Source organism: Ostrea edulis, chromosome 4, assembly GCF_947568905.1.
Source record: "Ostrea edulis chromosome 4, xbOstEdul1.1, whole genome shotgun sequence".
Lineage (NCBI taxonomy): Eukaryota > Metazoa > Mollusca > Bivalvia > Ostreida > Ostreidae > Ostrea > Ostrea edulis.
The window spans coordinates 77,867,445-77,881,225 of record NC_079167.1 but is presented as its reverse complement, the minus strand read 5'-3'; the positions used below and the strand labels follow the sequence as shown (position 1 = coordinate 77,881,225).

At 34.7% G+C, this 13,781-nt stretch overlaps 3 protein-coding genes across 2 annotated transcripts in view; all 3 read left to right on the top strand.

Annotated features, from left to right (window-relative positions):
• Positions 1 to 13,781, top strand: part of LOC125672579 (receptor-type tyrosine-protein phosphatase alpha-like) — a 122,817-nt gene that overhangs the window by 29,792 nt on the left and 79,244 nt on the right. The gene's annotated exons all lie outside the window — the stretch shown is intronic.
• LOC130054341 (multiple epidermal growth factor-like domains protein 10) overlaps positions 1 to 13,781 on the top strand; it is a 45,484-nt gene that overhangs the window by 23,389 nt on the left and 8,314 nt on the right.
• Positions 582 to 13,781, top strand: part of LOC130054335 (uncharacterized) — a 14,403-nt gene continuing 1,203 nt past the window's right edge. The window contains exons 1-2 of the mRNA XM_056163868.1: positions 582 to 671; positions 8,052 to 8,294. Of these exons, the coding sequence (XP_056019843.1) occupies positions 617 to 671; positions 8,052 to 8,294 (298 nt within the window). The 5' untranslated portion in view covers positions 582 to 616. The remainder of the gene's footprint in view (positions 672 to 8,051; positions 8,295 to 13,781) is intronic.

Here is a 13,781-nt window from a genome sequence, read left to right as displayed (position 1 = left end):
GATAACGAACAGTGATCAATCTCATAACTCCTAATAGCAATACAAAATAAATACTTGGGCAAACACGGACCCCTGGACACACCAGAGGTGGGATCAGGTGCCTAGGAGGAGTAATCATCCCCTGTTGTATGTAAAAATTTCGCCAGACGATGGGCTATATATCAAAAAGAAGAACATGATACTCTGTCAGAATGAATTAAAAGTATAAGAGAAATATCAAAATCCCGCATTTTTTACAATGTCATACATAGGTAACAATTTGTGATACTTGATTTAAAACTGATGACGTCTCCACAGATTGAAAAATGCCTTAATTGGACGGAAAACAAGAACATTGAGTCACACACAATGAGGAATTAGCAGGAAGATTATTATATTATATATATTATATTGTCTGACTTATAACTAGCTGAGCACGGAATATGACAAAATTGCAATGTCTCACCTTATCTCAGCGCTAATTCTCAGCCACGTAATTTGTCCAGAAGGAAGTGTTGGAAAACATTAACTCATCACGGTCATTAAATACCTCAACAATTACAAATATGACAGCTCTTGATCACCTTATTTTCTTCAGTTTAGAATAACACTTCCTTGTTGTTTTAAGAATTCTAACATGCAAACGCTCGTCTTTTTGACAATATTGAGATTAACTTTGTCCTCTGGATACCGTAAGTAGACAATTTTCATATTACCTATATCTATCATGTTAGTAACTCTCTCATTTGTGAAGCAAGCTAGTGAAGATTAGTCACAATATACACTGCGCTAACAATCAATCGAAACAAGGAGTGTTTCTACGAATGCTATCTCTTACTCAGCGTTCCTTATGAATATTAACGAAACTGATTTAAGTTTAGTATATCAAAGCATAGTTTCCATATTGTAAATATATTGCTAATCTTTGGGTAACAAAATACATATCAATTTGTTTTCATTTCAAAATAGAAATTGATACTAAAATCAGGAATACTTCACTTAATTTTACACTTCTGCTTCATACTTAGATATTTTATTGAAAGTAGACATTAACGGCAAACTGACAACTCAACTGTATGACAAATGGGATGATTTCAGCTTCTCCATCGTAAGCTTCCTATATTGATGTAGCAATATTCCATTATCACCTGCATATGGTGTTTATATATCTCAACTGATTCGATATGCAAGAGCTTGTTCTGGGTATAGTCAGTTTTTAAATCGAGGTAAGCTACTGACAAACTAGTTGGTGGTACAGGGGTTTCAACAATCTCGATTGAAGTCAGCATTTCGCAAAATCTATTGTCGTTATAACGATCTAGTTCGTCAATACAACCTATCATTGGGTCAAATGCTGTCTGACGTGTTTAACACCGATTGTTAAACCGTTCTTGGCACACTGATTTTGACTACGGATAAGAACTCCGTTTACATGAACAGGATATAGGGCTCACGGCGGGTGTGACCGGTCGACAGGGGATGCTTACTCCTCCTAGGCACCTGATCGCACCTCTGGTGTGTCCAGGGGTCCGTATGTGCCCAACTATATATTTTGTATTGCTTGTATGATTTATGAGAGTGATCACTGTTCGTTATCTTCACCTTTCACATGTATATTACAGTTTTAATTAATCTAAAAAAAATGCAGCAAAAAACAATATCAACATTTTGAATAAGTGAATTAATGATAAATTTAATGACAAATGTCAGTCATGTTCATAAGTCGTACATAAGTCATACGGTAATCCAAAGCGAGAAGTTACAAACGACTCACGGATTACTGTAAATTCCTAAATATACGCGAGTAATTTATTATTGCGTAGATAAGCGAGAAACAGCACTCGCGAAATAAAATAACTCGCTTTTAATTTTATATACCCAAAATACATGCAATAACTCTTGATCAACAGAACACTCGCTAATTTATATTCTAATGATTTGACGTCCATGAGTCATTTCGCGATAATTAGTACTCGCGTAAAGTAAGGAATCTACAGTTTATCATGACGAGCCATGAATGGCACTGCCTCCAGGTGAATTCATTAGCGAGACTGTTCATTACTTTTTGATCAAGCATGCCTACTCTACCGAGAAAGACGAGCTCGAAACCATCCATTATAGCGATCGGGATACGAGAAGGCGGTCATACCCAACAGACCCCTCGCACAGGTTCCCCATGCAAACTGTGGCAAGCTGGTATTGATCCTAAAATTTCCATCGCAAGCCATCAGCTAATATTCTAAGCAGTGCTAGTCCGCTATATCCGCTGATCCACCAAGCCACAACTTACAGCACTTCACAAATTCATGTAGTCATAGATGCACGGCGTTATTACAAATTACGTCAAAGTAATGAAAGGTGAAGATAACGAATAGTGGGCTATCTCATAACTCTTCTAAGGAATACAAAATAGAGAGTTGGGAAAACTCGGACCCCTGGATATATCAAAGGTGGGATCAGGTGCCTAGGAAGAGTAAGCATCTGGTCATTCTGAAAAGATTGATTGATTGATTTAATATTGTTTAACGTCCCTCTCGAGAATATTTCACTCATATGGAGACGTCACCACTGCCGGTGAAGGGCTGCAAAACTTAGGCCTATGCTCGGCTCTTATGGCTTTTGAGCAGGGAGGGATCTTTATCGTGTCACACCTGCTGTGACACGGGACCTCGGTTTTTGCGGTCTCATCCGAAGGATCGCCCCATTTAGTCACCTTACACGACAAGTTAGGGATACTGAGGACCTATTCTAACCCGGATATTGTTTCAAATAGCATTACTCTAAAACCAGAGTAAAACTAAGATATTTCTTTGAAGTAGTACAAGAGAGGGGAAAATAGGATGGGTCGTTTAAAATATGGTTAAAACAAATTATTGCATGAATGTTCGGGAGATATGAAGATATAATCACCCAAGAAAAAATGTTGCACTCGAGGAATATACTTTTTCTCGGGTGAATAAATCTTCATATCTCCCTCACTATCATGCAATAAATGTATGATATTTCATATCTGGTAAATGGATAGTGGGACTTTGTAATCATAGTATCATTTTCAAGAGTTTATTGAAGAAAAGTATTCCACCATAGGGATTTACAAAATTTTGATTACCGCTTGATTTATTTCACCTAAAATTTTACATTTAAGTCTATGGGAAGAGCATGTTTAATTAAAATATCTTTTTAAAAAAAATATTTGTCATACACACCTCTTGGTAAAAGGCTACATACACTTTCAATTTATAAAAATATCAAATAAAATTAATCATTTACCGCACAGACGTTTAAAAAGAATTAGATTTTCATTTTTACCAAGGGCGGAGAACTCTTCCAAGAAAGATCGGGTTCTAATCATTTACCAGTCATGGAAATTCGATCTACACTTCACTTTCATCATTATTTAAAATAAACGTTCACTAAAAATTGTTCAATATTCTTTTGTTATACATTGAATACCTTCAGGTAGTTAAAATTCAAGTTTGTTCAATTCATGAGTCCCAGAGATAGAATGGGGCCACATGAGGAGATCAAAGTTTTAAATGCGAATATCTACAATATCCATTAAAACATTTTTCAACAGTAGAAAGGTCACGCTAAATCATATCAAATTTGTAAACATTCTCAATTTGTGTGCATTCAAGTTTTTTCATGCCTGTACAAGTACATGTATACTAGTGGGCATATTGTTTTGTCTGCCCATGTGTTCGAAACTTTAACCTTGCTCATAACTTTTCAATGATGAGTGATATGGTTCTCATATTTCGAGTATTCATTTCTTGTTTTAATAGCATTCTGTTGATACCAATGTTTTTAACCTTGCTATCTAACCTGAGCTGAAAGCTCAACTGGGCTTTTCTGATCACCTGGTGTCTGTTGTCTATCTATAAACCTTTTTTTTAAATTTTCACCTACTGCACCAATTTCAATGAAACGTGGCATAAATCATTCCTGTGTTCAGAGGTTACAAGTTTATGCAAATATGGGACCATGCTGTTTTCAGATTGGAGGTAATCAAGAAAGTGTGTCAGAACTCATACTCGAGCGATTTCATATACAATGCTAAATAAAAACTGCATGTAACCAAATTTAATTGTAAAATTTGGCCTAATATCTACTTGAACGACGGCTATTTACTGCATTACTGACAATATACTGCACTCCCATTAATCAATATTGAATAATAACAACTACATTAAAACACATTTTCCTTTCTTACATTGGAACTGTTGAAAAATACGAACATTACAACTTTCAAATTGTAAGGTCATCCATGACTGAATAATCTGTCCAACTTGCTGGAAACTTTAAAGGTAGATTCTTCTCATATTAATTTGAGACGTTGAGATACTATATTTTGTCTGCAACAACTGTAGAATGGATGCATTCTTTTGAGACACGCAGATGTGGATGTCAAGGTTATATTTTGTTAACGTGTACTTTCAAGGTCACACTATTTTCCTACGAAAGGATCTTGAAATTCCATTAGTGCAGATATAATCTATAAATACTTGTATTATTCTTAATATATAGCATAACTAATACGTATAAACAAATTCTATCTATTTGCATAGCAGAGCTTTAAACATTGACAAACTCAATATGATATAATTTCCTCTGATAATTGTAGATTTTGCTCATCAATCCTTACTTCTGTCATATTTCTAATATTTAATTTTGATTTTATATAGTTTAAAGGGATTGGTTCACGATTTTCGATAAGAATATTTTTCATTTTTGATATTAAACATTTAAAATATAACAAATTTAATGTTGATAGTCAAAATTCTGACCTTCTGAATGCAAGAATAAAAGCAATATTTTAGCCTTAAATCTGTGTCTTGTAAACAAGGACTCGAGTTTTTTTTAAGTAAACAAAGAAACAAGCAAGTGAAATATTGATTTTGTAATATAATGCATCTTAATTTTACATAGTCACAAATTTTAACTTTAAGATGACACATTTTACCCTTGAAATGTGAAAAATGTAATAAACTTAGATCGATATCCATTTCTTTTGAAAATTTCGTAAACAATAGCATACCGCAATCCTTGTTTACAGAATAAATAATAAACACTCTAAAATGAGCTTCTGTGATAATGTATATAACCTTAATTTTCATGTGAAATCTTTCAAACACATTAGACAGTAGATTTTGATCTTTAAAAGTGAACATTTTGGAGAAAATCGTGAATCAGTCACCTGAGAATATTTCACTCATATGGAGACGTCACCACTGCCGTTGAAGGGCTGACAAAGTTAGGTTTAGATACTCGGCGCTTACCGCCTTTGGACAGGGAGGGATCTCTATCGTGCCATACCTGCTGTGACACGGGACCTCAGCTTTTTGCGGTTTCATCCGAAGAACCGCCCCATTTAGTCGTTTCTTACCACAAGCAAGGGTATTGAGTGTGGCGGTATTCCATATATTGTGTACTGACATTAAGAACTGCTCCCTTATCTTATTCCATATGCATGTTACAATTACTACTCCCCTGGTTATGTAGTCAAGTATTCAATAAACTAGAAGCCATGCTTGCGTTCCTTTGTTCACCTGAAGTCATTTAAATGGACTTGTACGATATGAAACTCTGAAGACCTATTCTAACCTGGATCCCCACGGGAACTTAATTTTTTGGAAGTTTTTATATAATAATACTGGGTGTGATAAGATACACAATGACATTAATAAATTAATTTGGGGTGTCTGATCATATAAGAAAAACAATGATTTTCTCAGTCGAAATGCGCATCTGGTGCATCAAAATTGGTACCGTATAAGTTGTACATTATGACCCCTGGGTCGAGGCCTCTGCTGGTGGACTGTTAGTCCCTGAGGGTCTCTACAGCCCAGTAGCTAAGTACTTCGTTACTACCTTGAAAATACGGATGTATATTTAATTGCTGTTATAAAATTTAGAAATTCCTTTCAAAATTAAGGATTATCTCCCTCATGCATAGCTCTTATCCTTGGACGAATTTGGCTCCACTTTTTTGGCACGCTGTTTTGGCTATATTTAGCCCTACACTTCATAGTTATTTCGGATTTCAAACATTTCGGTTGAGCATCACTGAAGAGACATTATTTGTCGAAAATGCGCATCTGGTGCATCAAAAATGGTACCGTATAAGTTTTACATTAGGAGTAGGGCATTCAAAATATCCCTCTCCCGGGACATCATACAAATTATTTATAAATTTATCAAGATATCATATCAATGCCTTGTTTTTTTTTTCAGTTACGATTAATTACTCTAGTTTTGAATATCCATTCTTGTTTTGATTTTGCTCAACTGCATACAAAATTCAGTACTGTTAATTTTGTTCAAATGGAGGAGTATATTGATATTTTTGAGTAACATTGTTGCTGCCGAAAATAACTAACAATGTGCTAAAGAATTGACACCCCACCGCGATTTGAGGTTTATACTGCCATGGAAGTCCATCCACCACTTGAAATCACCGACATACGTATAAGGGAAATCACTTATGGTATCTCTAAATTCCAGTACGCTGACCTGAACTTTTTATCACTGTATATTTAGTGATGACGATTTGATTAAATTTAACTCGCAAATATCTGAATATTTTGATATCGGCTATTTTACCATTATTTACCGAGATTCACTTATTGAATATCTGAAACCTTCATGATTACAAAGAGGATGCAATTTTCAAACTCCTTAATATGGATGACAGCGTCCTTTGCTCCTCCGCCATGGCGTTTTACTCCATCGTCCTTGCAATTTCGCTTTGTCGCCCTCACATTTTCCCATCTCCGTCCTAAATGATCGTCCTCGCATTTTCTTATTTTCATCCTAAATGCAAAAGGGCGAGTGACCTGATCAGAATATCATATATTTTGTTAATACTTCATTAGGTATTACAAAACAGTGAATGCTACTCATCTCAACAGAATATTACAGTTGTTGAAGAAATGTACCTTGTTGTCCTTAGAATGTCAGCAAATATTCATCCATATGTATACCAATTAATCGAAATTATGATGAAGATATGTCCTGCTCATTAATCCATGGTGAAATATTACACAATGTCATTCGATAATATGCATGTGTGTCAACATGTATATAATTTGTAATACTCTACAGTATTGATAGACTAGCTGATTACCATGAAATCAAACAAATCGTGGGTTGTGTAAGTATAGCTACATTTTGGACTCACAATTTGTTTTTAAATCATTGTTTCATATTGTCCCTTGACAGCAGAGTAGTAATTTCTAAGATCCTCATTAAGTGCTCGCTGTCGATCATTCTCCAAAACTCCTGTTCAATCTACTCAAGTATAAATGTATAAAGACCAATTCAGCATCCGTCTTTTAGAAATTTGTATACATATAAATGTATAAAACTTTTTTCCAATTATTTATTTTCATTCTGCAGAGGGAAATGTTGGAAAACTTTAAACTCCATCATGGTCATTAAATGTGTTAGAAATTAGAAATATGACAAATGTTGATCGCCTTAATTTTTTTTTTTTAATTTATAAACAAAACTTCCTTTGTTGTTTTAAAAATTTGAATATGCAGACACTTGTCGTTTTGATATCAATTATACTGACCGTCATATTGATACCGTAAATAAACAATATATTGTTTATATCTATCGTACTATTAACTTTCTCGTTCGTCATACGTTCTAGTGAAGTGTTGTTGCCAATTAATACACCATACTAACAATCAAACAGAAAGGTAGGATCCCAATTTGTACAGTTCAGTGCACCACTGTTCCAATTTAGTTTTCCTCACACAATGTAATGAAACTAAATCAAGTTTGAATAGTATTCATTTACAATCGTACATCAAAGTGGAGTTTATATTCTATTAATTTGCAACATGATTATTATGTTGTATTCGTCTTGGAAAATATAAATGCGTTTCACGTCGTTTTCTTACTGAAACTATGGAATAACCCTATAAATTTTGCATGTTTTCAATTCTTTATAAATTATGACTATGCAGCTGCCATTACTTGTTCTGATTAGAATTATGTTTATAAGTGAAAAGGTGATTATTTCCAAACTCAAATAGTAATATAATAGATGTCTTCATTTACAGAAATCCTATCTCAGAATAAGGAGACCGATCAGGCTAAGGAGGTACCCCTCTGTCAAAACACTGGAACCTGTCAGCAGTATAATTCCAGTCATGCAGTAGATGGAAACATTACCATGTGTACAAGGACAGCACCTATTGGAACTAGTTATCCAGATAAATGGACATGGTGGTATGTTGACCTTGAGAAAGTACTCAGCATCTACAGCATCAGAATACAGTTCAAGGACTATGAAGAACAATATGGTATGGTTTGTATAGTTTAATTACCCATGTCTTGATACATAAGTGCTGTGATTTTCTTTTTATATCCATTTCGCTGTTTTCATCTTCCCTCTTTAATTGTTACTAACATTATCTTAATGTTCAATTCAATTCAATCCATTTATTCTCATAAGTCAATCCATATGACATAGAGAAATACATAGACAATCACACTAAAATTTATATATACATGCGAGTTGAGGTACATATATACATTTACAAAGATGAATATTACAAACCAGAATTGGCAAATTGACATAAACTTGGAGAGTTGACCACCTCATTTATAGTTTCAATAAATGTAGATAAATTCAACAGAAATTCAAAATTCGTAGAAGAAAATAAATCATGAAATTTTAAAATATTTGGTCTATGAGAATATTTTTGCGGTATGTAAATTTTCGAAAGTCTTTTAATTTTTCGGATGAAAAAATATAATGAAATTCGTCACCTATTTCGGAATAACACAAATTACATTTTCTATCTGCTCTGGGGATATAGGGTTCAGTTTCTATTGGTAAGCGGTGATTTGTCGATCTGAATCTTGCAATTATACATATTTTATGGATAAGCAAATTTGATAAGATATAATTTTGACATTTAAATTCAGAATTTGTAAACAAGTTGTAAATTTTACTTTTGCTGCAATTATTACATTCTGACAACCATTGCTGCTGGAATTGATCATATAATTTTTGTTTTAATGAGTTTACAAGCCACTTTACAAGCCACTTTTTGTTTTGTACATTTTGAACTATCCATATAATACTTTATGTTAAAACCTCACATATAATCCAAAAACCATGACGGAAAACATGTTGAAGTGTGAAAAACTTGTCATTTATTCAAATGACGATAAAATGTAATCCACAATTAAAAAAAAAAGAATTTTGCTGGGAGACATACCAGCATCAAAGAGATTGTTGACATATAAACTGTTTATTGGCTAGTAATGCAGGTCAATAGTTTATTACATAACAGTGGTCTCCCAGCCACAATATTGTTACAAAACACAAATGTGATAATGCGATAGAATATGATATCAATCTTTATTGGAAACAAAAAGTGTGCATAAATATGTCTCCATACGACATATGAGAAAAATTATTTTAAAAAATCTAAGGTGTGGTGGATGGAGTGGAGGTGGAGGTTGCTTTTTCCTCTGTAAAAAACTGTCGTGGCAGCACTCCGAGTAAACGAAGGATTATGTTAATAAGATCTCTTGCGCGGCAATCTGATTGGCTGATACAAATAAAGGCTTTAATAAAAATTATGAACCGGATAAAAACGGATCAGAGAGAAAAATGGGGGGACTCTTTCTTCCAAGTTTAATAATCAAGTTTTTGTAAATGACTTAGAGCATGCAAAACATTCCAACATCAAGCAAATAAAACTACGATTTTTTAACATGCAAGGTGAAGATAACGAACAGTGATCAATCTCATAACTCCTACAAGCAATACAAAATAGATAGTTGGGCAAACACGGACCCCTGGACACACCAGAGGTGGGATCAGGTGCCTAGGAGGAGTAAGCATCCCCTGTGTATTTGAAAATAAACCTTCTTTAAGCCACAATCACAAATAAAGCTTTTAACATTTTTCATCCATTTCATTTCGATACCATTTAAATGTTTTATATATAAGCTGATAGAATAGATATCACAATTTGGTTTCCTTGCCATTGACAATATTGGCCCAAAAATCTATGATTGGGTCAAATGCTGTCTGACGTGTTTCATACCGATTGTTAAGCCGTTCTTGGCACACTGATTTTGACTGCGGATAACTCCGTTTACCTGATCAGGATATGGGGCTCACGGCGGGTGTGACCGGTCAACAGGGGATGCTTACTCCTCCTAGGCACCTGATCCTACCTCTGGTGTGTCCAGGGGTCCGTGTTTGCCCAACTATCTATTTTGTATTGCTTGTAGGAGTTATGAGATTGATCACTGTTCGTTATCTTCACCTTGCATGATCCTGGTTTTGATATAGATATGTAATGGGTATCTGCCCATTTCTTCATATATCATAATTTTTGGCGTACTTTGCTTCAGATTCAACAGAATTCTCGAAAATTTTAAATGCATCTTCTCAATAACATCGTTATTACCAAATCCCATATTTTGCATCCATATAACAACATTGCCATGCTAATTTTATCAAACAAATGCAATTGGTCAGTAATCGATACATTTATATTTCGCGCCTTTTTAAAGATTCCGTACATAGCTTTTGTTGCTTCTTTGCTAAAAAGTGTTTGGTTTCATTGAAGGATCCAGATCTGGTGAAGAAAACACCCAGATACTTAAAATGTTTAAAATGAGTCATCTGGTGGTCATCAATTAGAAATTACTCGAATGTTTCTTATTTTTTTAGCGGCTTGCTAATTATACCGATCTAATTGTTTTTCTTTTATTCAAAACGTATGTATTACGACAGTAGTTCATGCTATCAAATTTCAGTAACTACTCTACATACAGCATATTCGCAATGATATTGGTGTAAAATTACACAAATAAAGATTTCATTATACAGTCTACTCCGGATATAATGAAATTCAGGGGACCGACCTGAATTGTTCATTATATCCACAGTTCAATATATCCAATGCTGAACTACACAAATATTACTACTGGGGGATTTACTTTAACTTCAATATAACAGATAGTTCAATATAACCGGCTTCAATATAAGTGGAGTGGACTGTATTCTACAAATTAATCAAGTCAAGCAAATTTCTTGGATGCGTATTTTGTAAATTAATACAGTGAGAAGTATTATCTATTTCGTCATCAATGTAATTAAAATCAGACTTCTTAGATCCGCTTACTCTGCGTAAGTAGATCTGACATAACCCGATTAGGGGTCATGTTCAGATGAACTTTATGTCAGCCAATCAGGGCGTCGGCTTTGAAATCGTCGGTGTTCACAATTCAAGGAAAATGGCTGCGATTGAAAACATATCGCAGCTAGATGCGACGTCACAATGCACCGTTTACGTCGACTGGCGTTATATTCCTCGCGTTATTTAAGTAAGCCATCTTGAAAACTAAACTATTCAAATCGTACCCATCCCTATTCATACATAAATCGGAATTCACAATTAATTTAATTTGGGTATATTTCATACCGTACGTTTTCTTGTTTGTATGAACGGAATAGATTAGGCATTATTTTAAGTTTAAAATTCATTATGCGAGAATATACAATTTTACAGTGTGGAATAAACTTTGTGGGAGAGATAAACAGGAATTTGTTTAGGAATTGCCAGGAACCGCCTAAATAGCCATCATTGTCTGTATGGCGCGATCTGACTGGCTGATAGTTCTCATGAATATTCCAAGCGAAAGGTCATGCGGATATGACCCCCTATGGGGTTATGTCAGATCCTATTGTAGCGATTGTGATCGTATTCTAGGATCTGATTTTAATTAGATTGTTTCGTAATCTTCATTTACAATGTAAACGATGGTAATTAAAACTTTAAGAAATTCTGCATCAATAAAATGGAAGTAAAAGATACTTGCATATACAGGCACTTGTTTCATACATGGGTCACCGCGTCCATACTAATACCTCAAGGTACCCAACTGGATTTCGGATACCGCTTGCTTCAAATCTCATTTTGCGATTAGTTTGCCATTCATTCTCACCTTTGTGTCATTGTTGGTGTATTGTTTTCAGCATCTTACACAATGCCCTATTGCTGTAAACTACATGTTTATTCATCGATATCAGACGGTCCATCTACTACAACAACTTCCGGTTTGAGATCCAAATATCAGAACCTAATTTGATTGGTTACTGATAAAAGTCACAAACTTGACAAAAACGCAACAGCTGATTTTCGACAAGACGAAAAATGGCCATTCTTTCCTGGTTTTGAGGCAGAGTAAAATTCCTTTAGTAAAGCAAATCGCTCGTTTCGAATATCAGCTGTTGCGTTGTTGTCAAGTTTGTGACTTTTATTAGTAACCAATTGAATTATGTTCTGATATTTGGATCTTACGACCGGAAGTTGTTGTAGTAGATAGATCGTTTGAATATGTGAAACGCTAAAAATTGAGGAATAAACAAGTAGTTTACAGACATGGGGCTTCGTGTAAGGTGCTGAAAACGATACACCAGCAAGATCAATGTCTATTAAAAGCGACTTATATCACAAAAAAGAGAATGAATGACTAACTAATCGCAAAATGAGACTCGAAGCGAGTGGTGTCCAAAATCTAGTTAGGTACATGTCCATTGTGGCATTGATAAGGACGTGGTGACCCATGTATGAACCAAGTGCCTGCGTATGCATATCTGGTATGTATTAATAACGAATCGAAATGATTATGTTTACAAATCAGATATATTTGTATGAAATATATCGTGAATTATGGGGTGGTCACGGCGGGTGTGACCGGTCGACAGGGGATGCTTACTCCTCCTGGGCACCTATTCCCACCTCTGGTGTATCCAGAGGTCCATGTTTGCCCAACTATTTATATTGTATTGCTTATAGGAGTTGTGAGATTGATCGTTGTTCGTTATCATCACCTTTAATGGGTTCATAGATTGTATCATCTAACAATAAACATATGGTGTATCACAAAGTCTTACACAAAATGAATCATAAGAGGGATATCATTTGATCTTGTTATACTTTGAGGTAATATGCTCAAAATCTGATTGGTCGAGAAGCATTTAAAAAACCCATTATATTTCGCTCTGTGAATAGAAAGCACGCACCCCAGGATGACAGTATTTAGCAACGGATAACTTTAATTGACGACGGGTGATATTATAAACATCACATCTGTCAAATTTATGCGCGTACGGTTCGCTGTAGATTGTTAGACGACATCGTTTCAGTGTTTGTAATAAACGCGAATACCCGCATAATATGCAAAGCATCGCAAGGTAGTGATTGATCAAATGTCAACAAACGAAAGGTTCTCTGCTTTGATGTTTAAATAACATTCAATATAATAAAACAAATATTGAATGTAGTCGGCTACGACTCGCTCGAAAATGTTTTTTTCTGGGTGAAAATGTTCAATGTTACCTTCAACTACATGAAATTTTTATATATTATTATCCTTCAGAATAATATAGTCAATTTCATTGGTCGAGGGCTGGTCACGAATTGTCTCCCTCAGGTGCGGTAACTTACTCTATAAATTTCAATGGCGCAAGCGAGATAACTATAATAAAAGTAAATTAAAAATTTGCTGGAACGTTAATTAATAAATTCCAATAGTGACGTCGGTGTCAACATTAACGGTCACAAATAACAATTGAGAAGATAGATATTCCCAATTCAATGATGTTTCTCTCCTAAACAGTCCATAAGTGTAGAGTGTATTATACAGTTGTCACAGTTTCTTATTGTGGGAATGGTATCAGTATATTCATTTTTAGCCAGTTTGACTTGTAAGGTTACCTATTACAGGTGCGATTGTGCTTGTACCTTAAACTTTTT